Source organism: Triticum urartu, chromosome 2A (genome assembly GCF_056163025.1).
Source record: "Triticum urartu cultivar PI428250 chromosome 2A, HENAU_Tu73, whole genome shotgun sequence".
NCBI classification, from domain to species: domain Eukaryota; kingdom Viridiplantae; phylum Streptophyta; class Magnoliopsida; order Poales; family Poaceae; genus Triticum; species Triticum urartu.
The window spans coordinates 535,225,460-535,251,193 of NC_141874.1; the positions used below are offsets into that span (position 1 = coordinate 535,225,460).

Below are 25,734 nucleotides of genomic sequence, written 5' to 3' on the forward strand. Positions count from 1 at the left end.
GCGGTGTTCTTTCCCAGTGACAGAAGGGGCAGCAAGACACGTATTGTATCGTTGCAATCGAGGATAACAAGATGGGGTTTATTTCATATTGCATGAATTTATCTCTCTACATCATGTCATCTTGCTTAAAGCGTTACTCTGTTTTTAATTTAATACTCTAGATGCATGCTGGATAGCGATCGATGAGTGGAGTAATAGTAGTAGATGCAGAATCGTTTCGATCTACTTGTCACGGACGTGATGCCTATATACATGATCATGCCTAGATATTCTCATAACTATGCTCAATTCTGTCAATTGCTCAACAGTAATTTGTTCACCCACCGTAGAAAAGTTATGCTCTTGAGAGAAGCCACTAGTGAAACCTATGGCCCCCGGGTCTATTCTCATCATATCAATCTCCATCACTTTAATCTTGTTTTGTTTTTACTTTGCCTTTTACTTTTCACTTTGCATCTTTATATCAAAAATACCAAAAATATTATCTATCGGATCTCACTTCCGTAAGTGACCGTGAAGGGATTGACAACCCCTAATCACGTTGGTTGCGTTGAGCTCTTTGTGTTGTGTAGGTATGAGGGACTTGCGCATGGCCTCCTACTGGATTGATACCTTGGTTCTAAAAAACCGAGGGAAATACTTACGCTACTCTGCTGCATCATCCTTTCCTCTTCGGGGAAAACCAACGCAAGCTCAAGAGGTAGCAAGAAGAATTTCTGGCGCCGTTGCTGGGGAGTCTACGCAAAAAGTCAACATACCAAGTACCCATCACAATCCCTATCTCCCGCATTACATTAGTTGCCATTTGCCTCTCGTTTTCCTCTCCCCCACTTCACCCTTGCCGTTTTATTCGCCCTCTCTTTCTCCTTCCCCTTCTCCTTCTCCGTTTGCCTTTTTCTCGCTTGCCTTTTGTTTGCTCGTGTGTTGGATTGCTTGTTTGTCACGATGGCTCTACTAAATTTTGGTGATCTTCACTTTAAAATGTTTGAAGAGAAAGAAAACAACGTTAGGAAGTTTATGGTTTTGCAATTTGAGCATAATAATTTCTTTAGAAACGAGCTTAAGGAACAAAAAGGTTTTATGAGTTATATGAATAAAGAGCTCGATGATATGTCTAAAGAATTTGATGGTATCAGATCCCAAATTGCTCGTCTTGAAAAGATGACTGCTGAAATTTCGGACATGCAAGCAACCTTAGTCAATGAGATGGCCGCAAAACCGAATACCTATGAAAATCAAGATGAAGATCTAAAAGTTATTGATGTGTCCCCTATCAAATCTTTGTTTTGCAATATGAATCTTGATGAAACTGAACATGATCTTCCTTTATCTAGAAGGCGTTCCAAAAATTCGGAGTATTTAGATCTTTATGATGAAATTGATGAAAGTGGGATTGAAAGAAATAAAAATTTAGATGTTGCTAAACCCACTATATTGGATTTCAAGGAATTTAATTATGAAAGTTGCTCTTTGATTGATTGTATTTCCTTATTGCAATCCGTGCTAAACTCTCCGCATGCTTATAGTCAAAAGAAAGCCTTCACCGAACATATTGTTGATGCCTTGATGCAATCTTATGAAGAAAAACTTGAGTTGAAAGTCTCTATCCCTAGAAAACTCTATGATGAGTGGGAACCAACTATCAAAATTAAAATTAAAGATTATGAGCTTTATGCTTTGTGTGATTTGGGTGCTAGTGTCTCCACTATCCACAAAACTTTGTGTGATTTGCTAGATTTCCGCGATCTTGATGATTGCTCTTTAAACTTACATCTCGCGGATTCTACTATTAAGAAACCTATGGGAAGGATTAATGATGTTCTTATTGTTGCAAATAGGAATTATGTGCCCGTAGATTTCATTGTTCTTGATATAGATTGCAATCCTTCTTGCCCTATTATTCTTGGAAGACCTTTCCTTAGAACGGTTGGTGCGATTATTGATATGAAGGAAGGGAATATTAGATTCCAATTTCCATTAAAAAAGGGCATGGAACACTTTCCAAGAAAGAAAATAAAATTGCCATATGAAACCATCATGAGAGCCACTTATGGATTGCCTTCCAAAGATGGCAATGACTAGATCTATCCTCGCTTTTATACCTAGCTAGGGGCGTTAAACGATAGCCGTTGTTGGGAGGCAACCCAATTTTATTTTTTGTTTTTTTGTGCTTCTGTTAGGAAATAAATAACCCATCTACCCTCTGTTTGGATGTGGTTTTGTGTTTTAATTAGTGTTTGTGCCAAGCTAGACCTATTGGATCTTCTTGGATGATAATTATTTAATCTTGCTGTAATTTCCAGAAACTTTGCGTTCAGTGCCCGAATTACTAAAAATCATCAGAACGTGATAAAACACTGATTCCAATTGATGTTGATCAATAAACAAATTATCTAGGCCGTCTAATTTTGGTAGAATTTTTGGAGTTCCAGAAGTTTGCGTTAGTTACAGATTACTACAGACTGTTCTGTTTTTGACAGATTCTGTTTTTCGTGTGTTGTTTGCTTATTTTGATGAATCTATGGTTAGTAAAATAGTTTATAATCCATAGAGAAGTTGGAATACAGTAGGTTTAACACTAAAATAAATAAAGAATGAGTTCATTACAGTACATTGAACTGGTCTTATGTTTTCTTTCTCTAACGGTTGAGTTTTGTGTTGTGAAGTTTTCAAGTTTTGGGTGAGTTCTTTTGATGGATTATGGAACAAGGAGTGGCAATAGCCTAAGCTTGGGGATGCCCATGGCACCCCCAAGATAATCCAAGGACACCAAAAAGTCAAAGCTTGGGGATGCCCCGGAAGGCATCCCCTCTTTCGTCCACTTCCATCGGTAATTTACTTGGAGCTATATTTTTATTCACCAACATGATATGTGTTTTGCTTGGAGCGTCTTGTATTATTTGTGTCTTTGTTTGTTAGTGTGCCACAATCATACTTGCTGCACACACCTTTTGAGAGAGTCATCTATGAATTAAAATTTGATAGAATACTCTATGTGCTTCACTTATATCTTTTGAGCTATGTAGTTTTGCTCTATGTGCCTCACTTATATCTTTTGAGCGTTGAAATTTTGCTCTATGTGCTTCACTTAGATCTTTTAGAGCACGGTGGTGGTTTGTTTTAAAGAAACTATGATCTCTCATGCTTCACTTAAATTATTTTGAGAGTCGTAATAGCATGGTAATTTGCTTAATAATAACTTGCTTGGTATTCAAGATTTGTGAAACTTTCTTTTGAGTGCGTTGAATACTAAGAAAAGTTGGATGATTGATAATTGTTTTGAGATATGAAGGTAGTAATATCAAAGTCATGCTAGTAGAGTAATTGTGAATTTGAGAAGTGCTTGAGTTAAAGTTTGCAAGTCCCGTAGCATGCACGTATGGTTAACATTATGCAACAAATTTGAAACATGAGGTGTTATTTGATTGTCCTCCTTATGAGTGGCGGTCGGGGACGAGCGATGGTCTTTGCCTACCAATCTATCCCCCTAGGAGCATGCGCGTAATACTTTGGTTTTTGATGGCTTGTAGATTTTTGCAATAAGTATATGAGTTTTTTATGACTAATGTTGAGTCCATGGATTATACGCACTCTCACCCTTCCATCATTGCTAGCCTCTACGGTACCGTGCATTGCCCTTTCTCACATTGAGAGTTGGTGCAAACTTCGCCGGTGCATCCAAACCCCGTGATATGATACGCTCTTTCACACATAAACCTCCTTATATCTTCCTCAAAACAGCCACCATACCTACCTATTATGGCATTTCCATAGCCATTCCGAGATATATTGCCATGCAACTTTCCACCATCCAGTTTATCATGACACATTCATCATTGTCATATTGCTTAGCATAATCATGTAGTTGACATAGTATTTGTGGCAAAGCCACCATTCATAATTTTTACTTGTCACTCTTGATTCATTGCATATCCCGGTACACCGCCGGAGGCATTCATATAGAGTCATACTTTGTTCTAGTATCGAGTTGTAATCATTGAGTTGTAAATAAATAGAAGTGTGATGATCATCATTCAATAGAGCATTGTCCCAAAAAAAAGGCCAAAGAAAAAAAAAGAAGGCCAAAAAAGGGGCAATGTTACTATCCTTTTTTCCACACTTGTGCTTCAAAGTAGCACCATGATATAGCGAGTCTCATATATTGTGCTTCAAAGTAGCACCATGTTCTTCATATAGAGAGTCTCTTGAGTTATCACTTTCATATACTAGTGGGAATTTTTCATTATAGAACTTGGCTTGTATATTCCAACAATGGGCCTCCTCAAGTGCCCTAGGTCTTCATGAGCAAGCAAGTTGGATGCACACCCACTTAGTTTCTTTTGTTGAGCTTTCATACATTTATAGCTCTAGTGCATCCGTTGCATGGCAATCCCTACTCCTCGCATTAACATCAATCGATGGGCATCTCCCTAGCCCATTGATTAGCCTCGTTGATGTGAGACTTTCTCCTTTTTTGTCTTCTCCACACAACCCCCATCATTATATTCTATTCCACCCATAGTGCTATATCCATGGCTCACGCTCATGTATTGCGTGAAAGTTTATGAGTTTGAAATTATTAAGGTATGAAACAATTGCTTGGCTTGTCATCGGGGTTGTGCATGATGAGAGCATTCTTGTGTGACGAAAATGGAGCATGACTAAACTATATGATTTTGTAGGGATGGACTTTCTTTGGCCATGTTACTTTGAGAAAACATAATTGCTTTGTTAGTTTGCTTGAAGTGTTATTATTCTTTATGTCAATATGCACTTTTGTCTTGAATCTTTCTAATCTGAATATTCATACCACAATTAAGAAATTTTGCATTGAAATTATGCCAAGTAGCACTCCGCATCAAAAATTCTCTTTTTATCATTTACCTACTCGAGGACGAGCAGGAATTAAGCTTGGGGATGCCTGATACAACGTATCTATAATTTTTGATTGCTCCATGCTATATTATCTACTGTTTTGGACTATATTGGGCTTTATTTTCCACTTTTATATTATTTTTGGGACTAACCTATTAACCGGAGGCCCAGCCCAGAATTGCTGTTTTTTGCCTATTTCAGTGTTTCGAAGAAACAGAATATCAAACGAAGTCCAAACAGAAAATCCTTTTTGGAACGTGATTTTCTTCTCGGATAAGACCCAGGAGACTTGGACCCTACTCCAAGAAGTACCAGAGGCGGTCACGAGGGTAGGGGGCGCCCCCCCTACAGGGCGCGCCCCCTGCCTCGTGGGCCCCTCGGTGCTCCACCGACGTACTCCTTCCTCCTATATATACCCACGTACCCCCAAACGATCAGAACAGGAGCCAAAAACCTAATTCCACCGCCGCAACTTTCTGTATCCACGAGATCCCATCTTGGGGCCTGTTCCGGAGCTCCGCTGAAGAGGGCCGTCATCACGGAGGGCTTCTACATCATCAAAGCCCTCCGATGAAGTGTGAGTAGTTTACCTCAGACCTTCGGGTCCATAGTTATTAGCTAGATGGCTTCTTCTCTCTTTTTGGATCTCAATACAATGTTCTCCCCCTCTCTTGTGGAGATCTATTCGATGTAATCTTCTTCTTTTGCGGTGTGTTTGTTGAGACCGATGAATTGTGGGTTTATGATCAAGTCTATCTATGAACAATATTTGAATCTTCTCTGAATTCTTTTATATATGATTGGTTATCTTTGCAAGTCTCTTCGAATTATCCGTTTGGTTTGGCCAACTAGATTGGTAGTTCTTGCCATGGGAGAAGTGCTTAGCTTTGGGTTCGATCTTGCGGTGTTCTTTCCCAGTGACAGAAGGGGCAGCAAGACACGTATTGTATCGTTGCCATCGAGGATAACAAGATGGGGTTTATTTCATATTGCATGAATTTATCTCTCTACATCATGTCACCTTGCTTAAAGCGTTACTCTGTTTTTAACTTAATACTCTAGATGCATGCTGGATAGCGGTCGATGAGTGGAGTAATAGTAGTAGATGCAGAATCGTTTCGATCTAGTTGTCACGGACGTGATGCCTATATACATGATCATGCCTAGATATTCTCATAACTATGCTCAATTCTGTCAATTGCTCAACAATAATTTGTTCACCCACCGTAGAAAACTTATGCTCTTGAGAGAAGCCACTAGTGAAACCTATGGCCCCCGGGTCTATTCTCATCATATCAATCTCCATCACTTTAATCTTGTTTTGTTTTTACTTTGCCTTTTACTTTTCACTTTGCATCTTTATATCAAAAATACCAAAAATATTATCTATCGGATCTCACTTCCGTAAGTGACCGTGAAGGGATTGACAACCCCTAATCACGTTGGTTGCGTTGAGCTCTTTGTGTTGTGTAGGTACGAGGGACTTGCGCATGGCCTCCTACTGGATTGATACATTGGTTCTCAAAAACTGAGGAAAATACTTACGCTACTCTGCTGCATCATCCTTTCCTCTTCGGGGAAAACCAACGCAAGCTCAAGAGGTAGCACGCCGCTGCTACCCAGTACGACTACGGTGTTGACGACCCCTCTCTCTTGCCAGAGCAACCAGGCAAGCCCCCCCCTTTGATCACCAGATATCGCCTACTCTTCTCTCTACTTCTTGCATTAGAGTAGTGTAGCATGTTACTGCTTTCCGTTAATCCTATTCTGATGCATAGCCTCTCATTGTTGCTACAACTGTTGATACCTTACCTGCAATCCTACATGCTTAGTATAGGATGCTAGTGTTCCATCAGTGGCCCTACACTCTTGTCCGTCTGCCATGCTATACTACTGGGCCGTGATCACTCGGGAGGTGATCATGGGCATATGATATATACTTATATTGTTACATTACTTATGATACTGTTCGGTGATGGGGGCTGAAGGCGCAGGTGGCTCCATCCCAGTAGAGGTGGGCTTGGGTTCCCGACGGCCCCCGACTGTTGCTTTGTGGCGGAGCGACAGGGCAGGTTGAGGCCACCTAGGAGAGAGGTGGGCCTGGCCCTGGTCGGCGCTCGTGGATACTTAACACGCTTAACGAGATCTTGGTATTTGATCTGAGTCTGGCTACTGGCCTATATGCACTAACCATCTACGCGGGGACAGTTATGGGCACTCGACATCGTGGTATCAGCCGAAGCCTTCGTGACGTCAGCGACTGAGCGGCGCGCGCCGGATTGGACTGGAACACCTGCGAGGCTAGGTCTGCTTTCGGCCGCCCTCGCAACGTCCAGGTGTGCAATGGGCGATGGGCCCAGACCCCTGCGCCATAGGATTTAGACCGGCGTGCTGACCTCTCTGTTGTGCCTAGGTAGGGCTGCGACGTGTTGATCTTCCGAGGCCGGGCATGACCCAGAAAAGTGTGTCCGGACAAAGGGGATCGAGCGTGTTGGGAAATATGGTGGACCCCTGCAGGGAAGATAATCTACTCGAATAGCCGTGATCTTCGGTAACAGGACGACTTGGAGTTGTACCTTGACCTTATAACAACTAGAACCGGATACTTAATAAAACATACCCTTCCAAGTGCCAGATACAACCCGGTGGTCGCTCTCTAACAGGGCGACGAGGAGAGGATCGCCGGGTAGGATTATGCTACACGATGCTACTTGGTGAACTTACCATCTACTCTCTTCTTCTGCTGCAAGCTGGAGGTTACCAGAAGCATAGTCTTCGATAGGACTAGCTATCCCCCTCTTATTCTGGCATTCTGCAGTTCAGTCCATCGATATGGCCCCTTTACACATATACCCATGCATATGTAGTGTAGCTCCTTGCTTGCGAGTACTTTGGATGAGTACTCACGGTTGCTTTCTCCTTCTTTTCCCCCTATCCCTTCTACCTGGTTGTCGCAACCAGATGTTGGAGCCCAGGATCCAGACGCCACCATCGATGACGACTACTACTACTCGGGAGGTGCCTACTACTACGTGCAGCCCACTGACGACGACCAGGAGTAGTTTAGGAGGATCCCAGGCAGGAGGCATGTGCCTCTTTCGATCTGTATCCCAGTTTGTGCTAGCCTTCTTAAGACAAACTTGTTTAACTTATGTCTGTACTTAGATATTGTTGCTTCCGCTGACTCATCTATGATCGAGCTCTTGTATTCGAGCCATCGAGGCCCCTGGCTTGTAATATGATGCTTGTATGACTTATTTTATTTGTAGAGTTGTGTTGTGATATCTTCCCGTGAGTCCCTGATCTTGATCGTACATGTTTGCGTGTATGATTAGTGTATGATTGAATCGGGGGCGTCACAAGTTGGTATCAGAGCCGACTGCCTATAGGAATCCCCCTTCCACACTCCTTGGACGAAGTCGAGTCTAGACATTACAAAAACTTTTACTTACATGGCTGTGCGGCTTACGGGCCCACGTCACCATTGGGTGGTATTAGGATCTTCTACTCCTCATCTATACTCTGGGACTCTGATCTCTCTTCTATTCGGGTTAAATGATTTTGCTAAAATCTAACTTTAGGTTCTCAAAAATACTTCCTCCCGGAGAGCCTTTCAGGCCAGATGATCGGCTGCTGCACCAGAAGATTCGGAAGACACTCTCTGATGCTTTCCCGAGGCCCTTGTGCCCTTCGCCGTTGCGATCCCTACCAACGATAAATCTTTATGGATGACTATATACTTTTGTCGATCATACCTTCCTCCCCAGCTGCCCTTGTTATTACAAGGTGCCCTCAAATACTCTCCGATGTTCCAAGTATCCTTTATGCTTACTACCCCACAGTTCCTTGCCGCATGAATATCCCTACGAACAATTCTTCACCCTTATCGAGGAACTGTTCATTACTAGTTGATCATATGATCCACAAGGTACACTGATATACTATCCGGTCTTCCGGTAATTCTCTGCCAACTGTTGCTGTGCAAATACTTGTCTACTTGCATTATGGTTGCGTTCCATATGTCTAGCAATATTCATTAGTATCCCTTGTCACTATCATTCTTGAGTCCATTGATTCAATAAGTTGTGAATGTTCACAATCATCAGTCGAATCCTAGGATTATCCTTTCGGCTCAGGCGTCATTTGGATAGGAGCTGGTTCTTGACCAATCAATGCCTTGATCGGTTGTGCTTTTAAGTTTATTGAACTTATTCATTTTCGATCAGAATGATTGCTTCTGATCCCTTGATTTGGAAATAAAAAAATCTGTGCATTAAGTTTTGAATTAGTCAGTTCTTTCTATAATCTGATGCCTTGGCATTCCTTCTTCCTCTGATTGAGTTCCGATACTCATATCAGCCCCATTGTGGACCGCCATACCCATTGCCGGGTTATTATCCAACAATGTCCTTGACGACCTAAATTCTTGCGATTCTTTACCTGATACATAATGCCTTTGGTATATTGTATCCTCTACTTTTGACAACCATACTCTACTTTTGAGTTTGTGTTATTTACTCCTGAAGTTCATGGTATATGTTCTAAGAAGCCCCGATGGGTTGAACCTATGCCTTCCTTAATATGTGTGAACTCGAAAGTTTTCATGAGTCATACTCTTCTGGTATTTTGCCAGATAAAATTTCAACACTACTACTTCATCGAACGCGAGAAGTGAATGAAAGGTTATGCATTGGAGAAGTGGGAGTCGACCTTGAACTTTGTGTTCATGCCCATGGACACAATGTAGATCCTATCATGGTAGCTTCTTGTAATAATAACTAATTCCTTGATATAATATCCTTTGGTATCGATGAATTGATCCTTTGCAATCGTGGTTCCGACCATATGTTCTTCTTGGAACCCATTTCTCGGACAAGTTGAAGTACTTGTCTTCTGCAAAGCAATACCCCAGTCCAACCTCTACTTTGATCTGTCTTCGAGTATTACCCCCTGGTATCTCGAGATTATCTTGGAACTACATAACTTCCTATGAGTTCTTCATCAAGTATTACATTCTCACTGATTACAATTTTTCATGGGCTCTGAGTTATTAAACACTCAAGGACACCGATAACTGAACCGAGTCCACACTCCGATTCAATAACTCTAAGTAATTTTCGTTGCTTATGAGTTTAATAATCCTTCAAGTCATTCCTAGCCTGACTGGCTATATCATTATTGTGCTAAAATTTTAACTATGCTACCTGGTCCTTTTTCCCGGAGCACAAATTTCGATGGTGAGCTAATCTTATGTCAGTCTTCCTCGTCATATCATTTCTCCCTGAAAAGCAAACTTGATTTCGAGTTTGTGTCATACCCATGGTTCCAATAACCTTTCGCTTCATCATTCCTTTGACTTGATGTCATCGCTGATCGATTACATCTTCGTGGAGCCTCTCGACAAAATTTGTCATGGTCGTCAAACAACATTTTGATTCCTTCCAGAATATCAACCAAATGGATGATGACAAGTAACCATCCTTGTCCCTCGATGATTTGTGTTATCACCGACAACATGATTGCTTTCCCTCCAACACAAACTTGTTCGTGTTTTGTGTTATACCTGGAGACCCGAGCTATCCAGCAATTATTCTTCGATACCTTGGAGTATTACCATCTTTTATGTCAAGAATGTCGTGAGAATTTCACCACCTCCTAAGAATTCTTGATACATGTAATACTTATCACCATCACCTTTCTTTCTTGGTCCCCGTGTTGGATCTAACCGGGATACCAACAGGTGAACGGTGCTGTTTGGATTCTGCCCTTCTAGCAACCCTATTGCTTTGAAGTTAATGGTCGAACGTTCATTCTTAGACTATTGATCACTGAATCACCATTCTAACATTTGATCATGCTACCTAAGGCCCTACTTTGGGCATCCTTTTCCACTAATGTTTAAAATGTGTATGTTTTTCCTTGAGCATACATCATTATATCATTTGGTCTGACAAATGTTATCTCCTTGTTCACATAACTGTGGAAATCCATCTTTTTGGATACCTCGTTGTATTATCGCTGAGTCCATCAGCCACCTCCTCATCCTCTCCTTGGCTTAATGATGAATCCCTTCATGTATCCAGAGTCTGACCTTTGATTGAAGACCATGCAATGCTATCTCGAAGCATGTCTGTGGTACTCTGATTTTCAACAAGAACATTTGAAGTCCCGTGCTAAATGCTTCTTGCTCTATTGTCCAAACACTGTTGTATGGTTAATGTCATGAAATTTTTCTCCCCTTACCTAAAGAGTTTTCTACATTATATCCTGTCATGGATAATATGTTCTGCTTGTCCTTGGGAAGAATATACCCTTGAAATATGTGTTTAAACACATTTTCTTTTCCATTGTTCTGTTTAAACCTGATAATCACTTTTCCTTTCCATTGGTTTGTTTAAACCTTCTTGTGATCTATATTGTATAAGCAGTTGTACCACTCTGTTAGAAAGACCCTGTTACTTTTGTTGATGGCATTTCGGTAACCATCGATGGACGAGAATCTTGCCTACTGGTCCGCCTCGTTCAACGAGCAGGAAGATGGTTCTCTTTGTCCCTCGCCCTTGGTACTGATGTGTTGCCGATGTGACCGACAGACTATCCTCTGACATGCCTTACTTACATGATTGTGCAAGATGTCACCGACCTTCCTACTTTTAACCACATGGTGGGCCCATAACCCACAGTTCCACATGATCGAAACCTGACTCTCCTGTACACCTTGTTAACAAAGTTATCCCTTGCTCTTGGTTTCGTAGGTAATTCGCGAGCCACCTTCCTAGTGCTCTATTCTGGTATCAGACGCAATACTTACTCTCGCTGCTCTGAACCTCTTTCTCACTCTGGTTCAGACTTTGAGCAGCTATCTATCCGCTTGGAACCTCTTATTGTACCTTCGTACCTTACTCTCGATGTATTTTATATGTTCAACTCGAGAGATAATCTTATGCTCATTCATGGGTTAACCCCAAATTGTTTCCCTCATAAGCATTCTGTCGTAGCCGAACTGCCCCTTACCTATTCGTAATTACGAGACAGACCCCGAAGAAAGGATGCGACTTCGTCAAGATGACCTGAAGTAGAGAAATGAAGACATCAATGACAGCGATCAACTTCTTCGTGAAGAGCAAGCCAGGATGAGAAGTCCCACTAGATTCGTAACCAAAAACCTCTCCCCCTTTCACTACCTCTTAAATCTCGGGACGAGATTTCTTGTAGTGGAGGAGAATTGTGACGTCCGGATAATCAAGCTACAGTAAACCTCTGCTAAATATGCCACATCACTTCGATTACTCTCGCTAATCTCGTGTTAGTTCGAAACCAATTCATATTCAAATTCAAATCCAACAAACAATAAAAGTTTTCGAATATTAAAACTAAAATGTTCGGTGTGAACCAGATAGTGCATAGGTAATAATGATGGAGAAACCACACTTTTATGAAGTATTTAATTGCACTAAAATAATTTAAACAGCAGCATAAACAATTAAATAAATGCGTTTTATAATTTAGAAAATGTTAAACTATTCTATTAAGGGTCAAACTTTTTGTGGCAGTGTGTTTAGTGGTAACACAAATTTAGGGATCATTTTTGTATTTTACAAAACTAAAATAAAATATAAAACAGTAAAAGAAAGATAAATAAAAAGTGAAGAAACAAAATAAATAAAAAGAGAAAATAAAATAAAATACAAAAATACAGAAAAAAAGAAGGCAAACCCCACCCCACTGCGCCTCGGCCCAGCTGGCCAATAGACAAGCAAGGCTGGCCCAGCCGGCGCCCATAACCCCACCTCCCCCACTCTCCTCGCCATTCCCCCCGATCCAGATTTGGATCAGGGGGACTGAACCGCCGCCGATGCCGCCTGGAGGCCTCTAGCGCCCGTCGCCGCCGCTCGGAGCTCGTCGTCCGTCGCCGCCTCCTCCCCACCGGCGCTCGTCCCCATCCTCCTCCCCGTTCCTAGAACTGGAAGGGCCTCCCGCCTCGACCTTGCCGAAGGACGCCGCTCGCCGGAGCCGCTTCGCTTCACCTCGCCTCTTCATCTCTCCCTCATCGGCTTCATCGAGCCTCGCCGACCCCCTACTCGGCAACGGCCGTGAGCGCCCCACCCCCTCCATCTACCCCTCCCTTGCTGTCGTACCGAGCGCCGCCGTGCTGGTGCACGCGCCTGCACCGTCGCGCCTACGCACTCCGCCCGCCGCGCCCGCGACTCCTTCGCGGCCTCGTTGGTCGCTTGGCCGCCGCAAGCCGCGCGATGCGCTGGCAACGCCTGCTGTTTGCCACTGCTGCTTCGCTGCTTCTGCCGTGCTCCCCACGCCTCGCCGGTGTATGTGTCACCCCGCGCACGCCCGTTTGCCGGCGCCCGTGGCTGCGCCGCACCTGGCCTCGTCCGCTTGCAGCCGCGTCCGCGCACAGACGTGCCCCTGCCGCTGCTCTGCATCGCCCCGTCACCGCCCGCACGCGCCACCGCGCGCGTATGTCGCCCCGCTCGTCTCCTCTGTCCAGGACCACCCGTGGCCAACCCGTCTGCCACCGCAGCCATCTGCTCCCGCGGCCGACGCGCTGGCCCCCGCTCCAGTCCCTCCCTTCGCCGTTGCCATATGCCGCCGCCAGTCGTCGCCCATGCCGGCCACGCCCGCTCAGTCCCGCTCCGGCCGCAGCCTCGCCTTGCCCCCCGGTCGCGCTTGGCCTCAGCGCGGGCGACGCCAGCGCCCGAGGCGAGCTGCCCGCACGCCCGGTGCGTGCTAAGGCCCTATGGGCCTATGGCAAACGGGCCCCGCCCCAGAACGATTTTTGTTAAAAATAAATAAATAATAAATAAAAATAAAATAAATTAGTAATTAATTAATTAATGAGTTAATTAATCCTATTTAACTAATCTAATTAAAATGAATTAACCTAATCACTTAGTTAGTCTGATTAACAGGTTTAGTTAGTTTGAGGCAATGACGAATGGGACCCACACGTCAGTTTGACTTGGTCAACTGACTAATTGACTGCTGACATCACCCTGACATCATAATTACATTTACTAATTAAATTAATTCTAAAAATGAATTAAATCTTTAAAAATCATTATAAAATAATCCATAACTCAGATGAAAAAACTTTGTACATGAAAGTTGTTCAGAACGACGAGACGAATCCGGATACGCAGCCCGTTCGTCCGTCACGCATCCCTAGCATAGCAAACACGCAACTTTCCCCCTCCGATTCATCTGTCCGAAAACGCGAAACACCAGGGATATTTTCCCGGATGTTTCCCCCCTTCACCGGTACCACCTCATACCGCGTTAGGGCACCCCTAGCACCGCTACTTGTCATGTCATGCATCGCTATGCATCTGTTTGCTTAATATTTATTGTTTCTTCCCCCTCTTCTCTCGCTAGACACCGAGACCGACGCCGCTGCTACCCAGTACGACTACGGTGTTGACGACCCCTCTCTCTTGCCAGAGCAACCAGGCAAGCCCCCCCTTTGATCACCAGATATCGCCGACTCTTCTCTCTACTTCTTGCATTAGAGTAGTGTAGCATGTTACTGCTTTCCGTTAATCCTATTCTGATGCATAGCCTCTCATTGTTGCTACAACTGTTGATACCTTACCTGCAATCCTACATGCTTAGTATAGGATGCTAGTGTTCCATCAGTGGCCCTACACTCTTGTCCGTCTGCCATGCTAAACTAATGGGCCGTGATCACTCGGGAGGTGATCACGGGCATATGATATATACTTATACTGTTACATTACTTATGATACTGTTTGGAGATGGGGGCTGAAGGGGCAGGTGGCTCCATCCCGGTAGAGGTGGGCCTGGGTTCCCGACGGCCCCCGACTGTTGCTTTGTGGCGGAGCGACAGGGCAGGTTGAGGCCACCTAGGAGAGAGGTGGGCCTGGCCCTGGTCGGCGCTCGCGGATACTTAACACGCTTAACGAGATCTTAGTATTTTATCTGAGTCTGGCTACTGGCCTATACGCACTAACCATCTACGCGGGGACAGTTATGGGCACTCGACATCGTGGTATCAGCCGAAGCCTTTGTGACGTCAGCGACTGAGCGGCGCGCGCCAGATTGGACTGGAACGCCTGCTAGGCTAGGTCTGCTTCCGTCCGCCCTCGCAACGTGCAGGTGTGCAATGGGTGATGGGCCCAGACCCCTGCGCCATAGGATTTAGACCGGCGTGCTGACCTCTCTGTTGTGCCTAGGTAGGGCTGCGATGTGTTGATCTTCCGAGGCCGGGCATGACCCAGAAAAGTGTGTCCAGACAAAGGGGATCGAGCGTGTTGGGAAATGTGGTGCACCCCTGCAGGGAAGATAATCTACTCGAATAGCCGTGATCTTCGGTAACAGGACGACTTGGAGTTGTACCTTGACCTTATGACAACTAGAACCGGATACTTAATAAAACACACCCTTCCAAGTGCCAGATACAACCCGGTGGTCGCTCTCTAACAGGGCGACAAGGAGAGGATCACCGGGTAGGATTATGCTACACGATGCTACTTGGTGAACTTACCATCTACTCTCTTCTTCTGCTGCAAGCTGGAGGTTACCAGAAGTATAGTCTTCGATAGGACTAGCTATCCCCCTCTTATTCTGGCATTCTGCAGTTCAGTCCACCGATATGGCCCCTTTACACATATACCCATGCATATGTAGTGTAGCTCCTTGCTTGCGAGTACTTTGGATGAGTACTCACGGTTGCTTTCTCCTTCTTTTCCCCCTATCCCTTCTACCTGGTTGTCGCAACCAGATGTTGGAGCCCAGGATCCAGACGCCACCGTCGATGACGACTACTACTACTCGGGAGGTGCCTACTACTACGTGCAGCCCGCTGACGACGACCAGGAGTAGTTTAGGAGGATCCCAGGCAGGAGGCATGCGCCTCTTTCGATCTGTATCCCAGTTTGTGCTAGCCTTCTTAAGGCAAACTTGTTTAACTTATGTCTGTACTCAGATATTGTTGCTTCCGCTGACTCGTCTATGATCGAGCTCTTGTATTCGAGCCCTCGAGGCCCCTGGCTTGTAATATGATGCTTGTATGACTTATTTTATTTGTAGAGTTGTGTTGTGATATCTTCCCATGAGTCCCTGATCTTGATCGTGCATGTTTGCGTGTATGATTAGTGTATGATTGAATCGGGGGCGTCACACATGAGGCCCAATAACTTCCCCGCCCCTCGGGGGGGGGGGAGGGGTTCCGGTACCCCCGGTACTCCAAAACTTATCCAAAACGACCCGAACCATTCCGGTGTCAGAATGTAGCCTTCCAATATATGAATATTTTTGTCTTGACCATTTAGAGACTCCTCGTCATGTCCGTGATCTCATCCGGGACTCCGAACAACCTTCGGTACATGAAATCACATAACTCATAATACATATCGTCATCGAATGTTAAGCGTGCGGACCCTATGGGTTTGAGAACTATGTAGACATGACCGAGACACATCTCCGGTCAATAACCAATAGCGGAACTTGGATGCTCATATTGGTTCCTACATATTCTACGAAGATCTTTATCAGTCAAACTACACAACAACATACGTTGTTCCCTTTGTCATCGGTATGTTACTTGCCCGAGATTCGATCGTCGGTATCATCATACCTAGTTCAATCTCGTCACCGGCAAGTTTCTTTACTCGTTCCTTAATGCATCATCCCGCAACTAGCTCATTAGTCACATTGCTTGCAAGGCTTATAGTGATGTGCATTTGCCGAGAGGGCCCAGAGATACCTCTCCGACAATCGGAGTGACAAATCCTAATCTCGATCTATGCCAACTCAACAAACACCATCGGAGACACCTGTAGAGCATATTTATAATCACCCAGTTATGTTGTGACTTTTGATAGCACACTAAGTGTTCCTCCGGTTTTTGGGAGTTGCATAATCTCATAGTCATAAGAACATGTATAAGTCATGAAGAAAGCAATAGCAATAAACTAAACGATCATAGTGCTAAGCTAACGGATGGGTCTAGTCCATGACATCATTCTCTAATGATGTGATCCCGTTCATCAAATGACAACACATGTCCATGGCTAGGAAACTTAACCATCTTTGATTAACTAGCTAGTCAAGTAGAGGCATACTAGGGATACTCTGTTTGTCTATATATTCACACATGTACTAAGTTTCTGATTAATACAATTCAAGCATGAATAATAAACATTTATCATGATATAAGGAAATATAAATAACAACTTCATTATTGCCTCTAGGGCATATTTCCTTCAGTCTCCCACTTGCACTAGAGTCAATAATCTAGATTACACAATAATGATTCTAACACCCATGGAGTCTTGGTGCTGATCATGTTTTCCTCATGAGAGAGGCTTAGTCAACGGGCCTGCAACATTCAGATCCATATGTATCTTGCAAATCTCTATGTCTCCCTCCCTGACTTGATCGCGGATGGAATTGAAGCGTCTTTCGATGTGCTTGGTTCTTTTGTGAAATCTGGATTCCTTTGCCAAGGCAATTGCACTAGTATTGTCACAAAAGATTTTTATTGGACCCGATGCACTAGGTATTACACCTAGATCGGATATGAAATCCATCCAGACTCCTTCATTTGCTGCATCCGAAGCAGCTATGTATTCTGCTTCACACGTAGATCCCGCCACGACACTCTGCTTAGAACTGCATCAACTGACAGCTCCACCATTCAATAAAAATATGTATCCGGTATGTGACTTAGAGTCATCCGGATCAGTGTTAAAGCTTGCATCGACGTAACCGTTTACGACAAGCTCTTTGTCACCTCCATAAATGAGAAACATATCCTTAGTCCTTTTCAGGTATTTCAGGATGTTCTTGACTGCTGTCCAGTGATCCACTCTTGGATCACTTTGGTACCTCCCTGCTAAACTAATAGCAAGGCACACATCAGGTCTGGTACACAACATTGCATACATGATAGAACCTATGGCTGAGGCATAGGGGATGACTTTCATTTTCTCTCTATCTTCTGCAGTGGTCGGGCATTGAGTCTGACTCAACTTCACACCTTGTAACACAGGCAAGAACCCTTTCTTTTCTTGATCCATTTTGAACTTCTTCAAAACTTTATCAAGGTATTTGCTTTGTGAAAGTCCAATTAAGCGTCTTGATCTATCTCTATAAATCTTGATGGCCAATATATAAGCAGCTTCATTGAGGTCTTTCATTGAAAAATTCTTATTCAAGTATCCTTTTATGCTATTCAGAAATTCAGTATCATTTCCGATCAACAATATGTCATCCACATATAATATCAGAAATGCTATAGAGCTCCCACTCACTTTCTTGTAAATACAGGCTTCTCCAAAAGTCTGTATAAAACCATATGCTTTGATCACACTTGTAGCGACCAGACCTCAAACGGTCTGATCTCTGTGCTCCGGTGTCATCCCTGGATCAGTAATGCTGACACCACACAGTACTCGGAGGATTTATAGCAGAGTAGCAATCACACACTTATTACATCGAGTGTCTCAAAAGAGAACTTATTGCAATAAATATGGCTAAAGGCCATCTAATAACGATAACAGCGGAAGGCTTGGAAGATAAGTGAGTCCATCAACTCCAAAGGCATCACTGAGTATAGGACCACGACCTAAAAACTCCTTAATCGTCGTCTGAAAAGTCTGCAACATTAACGTTGCAGCCCGAAACGGGTCAACACATGGAATATGCTGGCAATGTAACACATAGAGAGTAATGGAATGAAATAGCTATACTATATGCATATTTGGCTGGTGGAAAGCTCTATGGTTACAGTTTTGCGTAAAGCCAATTTTTCCCTACTTCAAAGGAATAAAATTTATTTAACTATCATGGTGGTTGTTAAACATTGAGAATGGTTGACAACATTCTCAATCCCAATTAAAAATCATCATTAAACATAACCCAACAAAATTAATTTAGAGTAACATCTTGAGATTCACATGATAATCCAAGTACTAGATACTCAAGATGTCCATAACCGGGGACACGGCTAACCATGATTAGTTTATTACACTCTGCGGAGGTTTGCACACTTTTCCTCACAAGACTCGATCGCCTCCGTTTGGTTTCTCGCACTACAGGGTGTTTGAGAAGACGGATGACCGAGACATAGTCTTTCAGAAGCACTAGCACCTTACGATCGGGTAGACCGTACCACCTACATCCCCTACATCTGCTAGTCTACCACTGTAAGAGTTCACACAACTTAGTAAACTATGCTAGAGCCCATAATAGCTTGTGGCTGCACACGGAAGTTTCTAGTATGAATAGTCTCATGATCCCTTTGAGCCTGGGTGGCGGTCCAAAAGAAAACAGGCAAGTCCTGGAATACCCAGGTGCCTCAATCCACCCAGATGTGTGTTTAAGTTGCCACCTTAGATAAACCATTAATTAACAATCTCACATCTGTCATGGATTTCACTCACCCAATCCACGTCTACTGGCATAGCATGGCATAATAAGCAAACGTAGAAGTAACTCCCAAAGGTTTGATAATAAACAGGTAATAGGTACTACCTCATCTACTTCCCATCCCACAATTTAATTAGATCCTAATCATGCAATGTGTGAGGATTGATCTAATGCAATAAAACTGGGTAGTAGAAAAGGTATGATCAAAGTGTTACTTGCCTTGCTGATGATCCGCGAAACCTAACGATTCGAAGTAACAGGCGGCGCACTCCGGGAATTCTATCGCAGACAAACAAACAAGCATACAATAAGTACTCATCTAATGCACAGGTAAAACTCAAATAAGAGATCTAACCAGAAGGTTCAACTTAAGAACTCCGGTTGGCAAAAAAAATCAAATCGAACGAAGCAACGAAAAACAAACGGCGAAAGAAAACAACTTCGTTCTAGTAATCTGGATATAGGGCAAATTTTATAGTAGCAAAATCTTGTTTAAGTTGGTTAAACGGATAGAGGGTTTCGAGACAAAACTCTAGGCTCTTGAATCGCCTGATTCCGATAAACGAGCGAAAAGTTAAACTAAAACGAAAATCGGATCAGGAATCGCGATCAGAAAAATCACGGATTTAATTTGAGAAAAAGAAAAATGACGAACGCCGATTTTTTTCTCTTTTTTTTGGCACGGAAAACGAGGCGCGACGAACCTCGGGCGGCGGGATCGTCGTCGTCGGCGGCGGCGGCTCCGGCGGCACGTGCGGATCGAGGCGGGGCTGATGGGCTGGGGCGGCTCGGGGCGGCGCTATTTAAAGGCTGCCCCCGGGCGGTGTCCCGCTCGGGTACGGCCCGAAGTCGGTTCGTTTTTTTAATTATTCCGCTCAGAAGAAAAATAAAAAGAAGGGTTAATTGGATAAATGCCACTCCAATTCTGGTGATTCAGAAAAATGCCACTCCAATTTGCAAACTTCGAAAAATGCCGCTCCAATTCTCGGATACATCTGTCGATGCCACTCTGGCCTTTTGGGCTGGTTTTTTACGAAAAAACGCTAACGTATACGCCCTGTATTTTCCGTCGGACGGAAATGCCCCTGCATCCATTTGGTTAACACGCACCGGTCCAGCCCCGTGCCTATCGTCTTCCTCGCATTCCTCTCTTCATTCCCCTCCTCTCTCCCAAGAACCCTAGCCACCGCCCTGCTCCCCCGCATCCCGGGCCTCCGCCCTGCTGCTCCACATCCCGGTGCCGCCGTCCTGCTGCTTCTCCCCCCGCCGGGCAGGAGCCCCAGCCGACGCCTTGCTGTTGAGCGCCCCACCACCAGCAAGCGAGCATGGCGGTGGCCATGCTGGAGGCCACTTGAATCGCGCATCCTCGAGTGCCACTGCCGAAGATTTGAAGTAACCCCGCAACAATGTCATCCCCGGCCCCGAATTCTCAGTAAGTTTGTAGAAAAAATGCTCAAGTTCCACCGATTTGTTGCATGTGTGTTTAGTTCTTCCCCAATTGTTGATGTTTGATTACCCATATGATTTTCATAGGTACAGTGGCAGCAATGCTTTTAATTTACAAATTGTTGTGGAGGCCTTTTTCTGTACAAGTCCTGATGGTAGGAAGATTTATGTGAAGGGGAGGAATTTGCTATGGACTGTAGTCGTAGAAAAGTTCAGCATTGATGCATTAACACGCCAGCTAGCTTTAGAGTTGAACATTGGCACTAATCAATTGGTGTCAGTTTCATATTTTGACAAAGTGTTGGGTGAAAATGTCAGGCTGTTGCATGATGAGCAGCACTACTTGATGTTTGATATGTATGCAGCTGAGCTGAAAGTGCCACTTAGTGTGGTAGTGGTGGATGTAATTGGGTCTAGTGTATTCAATGGTGGATCAAAAATTGCAGATTTTGTTCCTATTAGTGTTGTGCCTAATGATGATCCATTGGTCATGGGCACTCAAAATTATGCAAATATAATCCAGCCGAATGATGCACAAGCATACCTCCAGACTGACACTACTAATTGTCCAACAACGCCAACTCAGCCTGCATCGCCTCCTATAGTTGAGAGTGTCACATCAGAGGTTGGAAGTACAAGCCAGCCTAATGTGCCACATGCTAACCAACAACAAGAACTTCAAAATCCTTCCACTGATCCATTTGATAACGAGGAGGAGTATGTTGGAGTTGATGATGAACATCTAGTAGGTGTTAGCATTCCTGAACCTGCCGTAGTGCAAGCACTGGCTACAACACCTGATGAGAAAGCTGAAGATGAGGAGGCCGAAGATGATATGGATATCTCTGATGTTAAGCATCTTATCCAGCAGGAGGAAGAGGTTACTGACATGCCCATTCAGTACAATGTGGCCACTGATCCTTATAATGCTGACATTAAAGTGGGGGCTCTTTTTCCTGACATTGTAACCTTTAGAAAAGCAATAAGACATCACGCTGTGGTAAAAGACTTTGAGCTAGCTAAAGTAAGGACTGATTCTACTAGATTCATGGCTAATTGCTCATATCCTAGTTGCCCTTGGCGCATTCACGCATCGAGGTTGCGTGATCAACAAGTTGTCATGGTATGCTTACTCATGTTGTAATTATTTGTGCATTTTCTCACCTTTCTCTTATGACTATTATATCCTACATGTATCCTGTTTTTGTGTGTGCGAACTAATCATGGCATCTTTGTGCAGATAAAGAAGATTCCCTCTGAGCACAATTGCCCTACTACAAAGCTTGTAGACAGCAGAATGGCAACACAAGGTTGGGTTGCAGAGAAGCTTGTTGATTGGGTGAAGAAAAACCCAGGAGAGGGAGCAAAGGCAGCGAAAACTAAGTTGGAGGGTGACTTCAACTTCAAGCTGAAGTATTCCAAAGCTTGGGCAGGTATGAAGATAGCTCTGGAACAAATGCATGGTAAATATGAGGATAGTTTTCAATTGTTGTTCAATTGGAAAGCAGAGATAGAGAAGAGATGCCCTGGTAGTATTGTTGAGATTGATTTGGTCAAGGAAAAAGATAAGTACTATTTCAATAGAGTCTTTGTAGCTTTCAAACCCTGCATAGATGGTTTCTTAGCTGGATGTCGACCATACATAGGAGTAGATGCAACTGCACTGAATGGCAAATATGTTGGTCAATTAGCATCAGCGACCGGAGTTGATGGACACAACTGGTTGTATTATGTAGCATATGCCGTATTTGATTCAGAAACTACAGAAAACTGGGTATGGTTTATGCAGCAGCTGCGCAGGGCTGTAGGATGTCCACCAGGGCTAGTAATTTCCAGTGATGCTTGCAAGGGACTAGAAAATGCAGTTGACAAAGTATTCCCCGAGTGCGAATATAGGGAGTGTATGCGCCATTTATACCAAAATTTTATGAAAAAATTCCATGGTAAAGTGTACACAGACCATTTGTACCCAGCTGCTAGGGGATTCATAGAGCACAAGTTCAGATGGCATATGCAAAAGATATTTGAGGCTGATCCAAGTGATATCGAGTACCTTGAGAAACACCACAATAGGATTTGGTATAGGTGTGCCTTTGGTGTGGATAGCAAGGTTGATTATCTCACTAACAACATTTCTGAAAGTTTTAACAAGCAGATCAAAGACTTGAAAGGGCTAAATTTGTGTGAGCTACTAGATAGGATTAGAGAGCTAATAATGGTGAAGTTCAATGTGAGGAGGCATGTTGGTAGGTATTTGGCCGGCATAATCTTGCCTGAGGTTCTCAAGAGGCTCAATGCACTCAGTAAAACAATTGGGCCCCATAAAGTGGCGTGGAATACCGAACATGAGGCAGAGATTACACTATATGATGTGAAAGCATATGACCAGAGGCACACTGTTGATCTAAAACAGAGAACATGCTCATGTCGGAAATTTCAAGTTTCTGGGCAGCCTTGCATTCATGCATTGACTTTCATTTGTTCAATGAGGGGCGCAAAGATTGAGTCCTTTGTTGATGAGTATTACAGCGTGGCAAAATTTCGAGCTGCTTATGCTGGGGCACTGCCAACCATGACTGATAGGACACAATGGGAGCAAGTTGACCTTGGATTCCTTGTTTACCCACCTATACAAGAGAAAAGGCCACCTGGAAGGCCCAGGGTTCAAAGAATTAGAGGATTTCTTGAAGACCCAGGAAGAAAAGTGGTTAAATGCAAAAAATGTGGTCGAAATGGCCACTTTGCAAAAACTTGCAATCTCCCTCCTTTAGTTATTGCAGAACCACCACCAATGGAGCACACTCCTACTAAAAGGTGCCATTGTACTTACAAAATTTGTTTACGTCAAATGGGTTCATGTTGCTAATCCATTTCACCTTTTTCTATCATGCAGAAAGAGAGATGCTACTGCAGCCGAGGAGGAAGTTGTGGAAGATGACGAACCTATAGCAAATTATAAAAGGTATAATACTAACTTATGTTCATTCTTTTACCACAAATTATATTTATGAACACACAATACTTAGTTCCGACATTTGCTCTTAATGTACCTGCAGGAAGAAGACTCCGGTCAAGAAGAAGACGCCGGCTAAAAAGACGACACCGGTCAAGGAGAAGACGACGCCGGTCAAGGAGAAGACGACGCCGATCAAGAATAAGACGCCAGCTAAAAAGACGACACCGGTCAAGAAGACGCCGGTCAAGGAGAAGACGACACTGGTCAAGAGGAAGACACCGGTCAAGAAGAAAAATACGCCGGTCAAGAAGAAGACACCGGTTAAGAAGAAGAAGATGCCGGTCAAGAAGAAGACTCCAGTCAAGGGGAAAGGCAAGCAAAGTGAAGGTACTGGAAAGGAGAAAACTGCAGGGAAGAAGAGCAAAAAACTGCAGTTTGTTACACCATCTACCAGTGATGCTGTTCTCAAGCCAACTCTAGGAACCAAGAAAAATCTGCTTTATTGGCTTGGGGGATGAATTTGCTTGAACTGGACCATGTATGTGTGTGTGATGCGCAAACTGGAGCTGGAACTTGTATGCGTGTGATGCTCAAACTAGAGGTTGAACTTGTGTGTGTGTGTGTGATGCTCAAACTAGAGCCTGATGGCCAAACTAGAGCCTGATGTGTGTTGCTTAAACTGGAGCTTAGCTATTTTGGTTCATCTACTGTTGATGCTCAAACCGGAGCTTTAAGACTATTTTGGTTCATCTTCTATTGATGCAAAATATTATGACCTGTCATCTGATGCAAATTATATGTATTTCGGCTGAGGTCATGTTCATTTTTCCCACTAACTTCATGCTTCCTCTACACAGTACAATCATGCTTCTTCTGCACAGGAAAATAACACATTCTTCATTACTCATAGAAATGTTACATCTTTTTCAGTACAGCCACTAGATATGCACACATTACAAGCATGATCTCATCATTTTTCTGCTTAAATCTGCACATCACACATACATTTTTGCATTCTCAGTCTGTTTACAACACACATATTTTTGCACTATCAATCTTCAGCTCTTCGATCTTCCATTGTGCAATCTTCATTCAGCAATCTTCAGTTCGTTCAAAGACAAGCAGCCTGCATCATTTTTCTTCCTCTTAAATTCAACAAGGCCACCTGCAATCTTCTCTTTCTTCTTACTCTTCAGATCATCTAAATAACAACGACGAGCTGCATCCTCCACCTCCAATGGCCCCGACAGCTCTCCTTGCCATGGAGGATGGAGTACAGGAAGCTGAGGCAGGGGGGAGTGAGGATAGAAGAGGCTGGCAGCGAGCTCCGGCGGAAGGACCACAGGAGATAGTGCAGGGGGAGGGGAGTTGTGGTGCCGGATTGGAAAGGCGGTTGGGGTGCGGCATGCCGGCTGGGACTCCTGCCCGGCGGTGAGAAGCAGCAGGGCGGCGGGACGAGATGCGGAGCAGCAGGGCGCGACGGACGGTGTGGGGCAGCAGCGTCGTGGCCGAGGATGTGTAGCAGGAGGGGCTCGGCCTGGATGTGGAGCAACAGCAGCAGCACGGCGGCGGCGGCTAGCGTTCTTGGCGAGAGAGGAGCGGAAACAGGGAGAGTAGCAAGGGGAAGAAGATACGCATGGGCTGGACAGATGGATGCAGGGGCATTTCCGTCCGACGGAAAATACAGGGCGTATACGTCAGCGTTTTTTCTTAAAAAACCAGCTCAAAAGGCCGGAGTGGCATCGACAGATGTATCCGAGAATTGAAGTGGCATTTTTCGAAGTTTGCAAATTGGAGTGGTATTTTTCTGAATTACCAGAATTGGAGTGGCATTTATCCAATTAACCCTAAAAAGAAATACTAAACGGACTCTAAAAGTTCCGAAATAAATTTTCATGGGCTTCTAAAATCAAGCCGCACAAGGTGAACATTTATTTGGGCCCTAAATGCAATTTTGAAAAACGCACATTTTTCCTAAATTCAAATAAAACACCGAAAAACTCCGAAATAAAATATTATTTGATTTTATTATTAAATCCTCAATATTTCTTTAT

The 25,734-nt window shown here is 43.9% G+C and overlaps 1 protein-coding gene across 1 annotated transcript; it reads left to right on the forward strand.

The window, feature by feature from the left end:
• The first annotated feature begins 20,684 nt into the window (after positions 1–20,684).
• On the forward strand, positions 20,685–24,383 carry LOC125538514 (uncharacterized). The gene is made up of 8 exons (XM_087544274.1): positions 20,685–20,710; positions 20,812–21,847; positions 21,965–22,157; positions 22,290–22,293; positions 23,308–23,538; positions 23,618–23,686; positions 23,781–23,850; positions 23,950–24,383. The coding sequence occupies exons 1-8, from the start codon at positions 20,685–20,687 to the stop codon at positions 24,196–24,198; spliced, it is 1,878 nt and encodes a 625-aa protein (XP_087400400.1). The 3' UTR covers positions 24,199–24,383.
• Positions 24,384–25,734: the final 1,351 nt, after the last annotated feature.

Bases quoted from the DNA above. Each gene is read 5' to 3' on its own strand.
- LOC125538514 (XM_087544274.1), top strand. From the start codon at position 20,685: ATGTCATCCCCGGCCCCGAATTCTCA. The intron at 20,711-20,811 runs GTAAGTTTGTAG...TGATTTTCATAG, and splicing joins TCCCCGGCCCCGAATTCTCA to GTACAGTGGCAGCAATGCTT. The intron at 23,851-23,949 runs GTCAAGGAGAAG...ACACTGGTCAAG, and splicing joins TCAAGGAGAAGACGACGCCG to AGGAAGACACCGGTCAAGAA.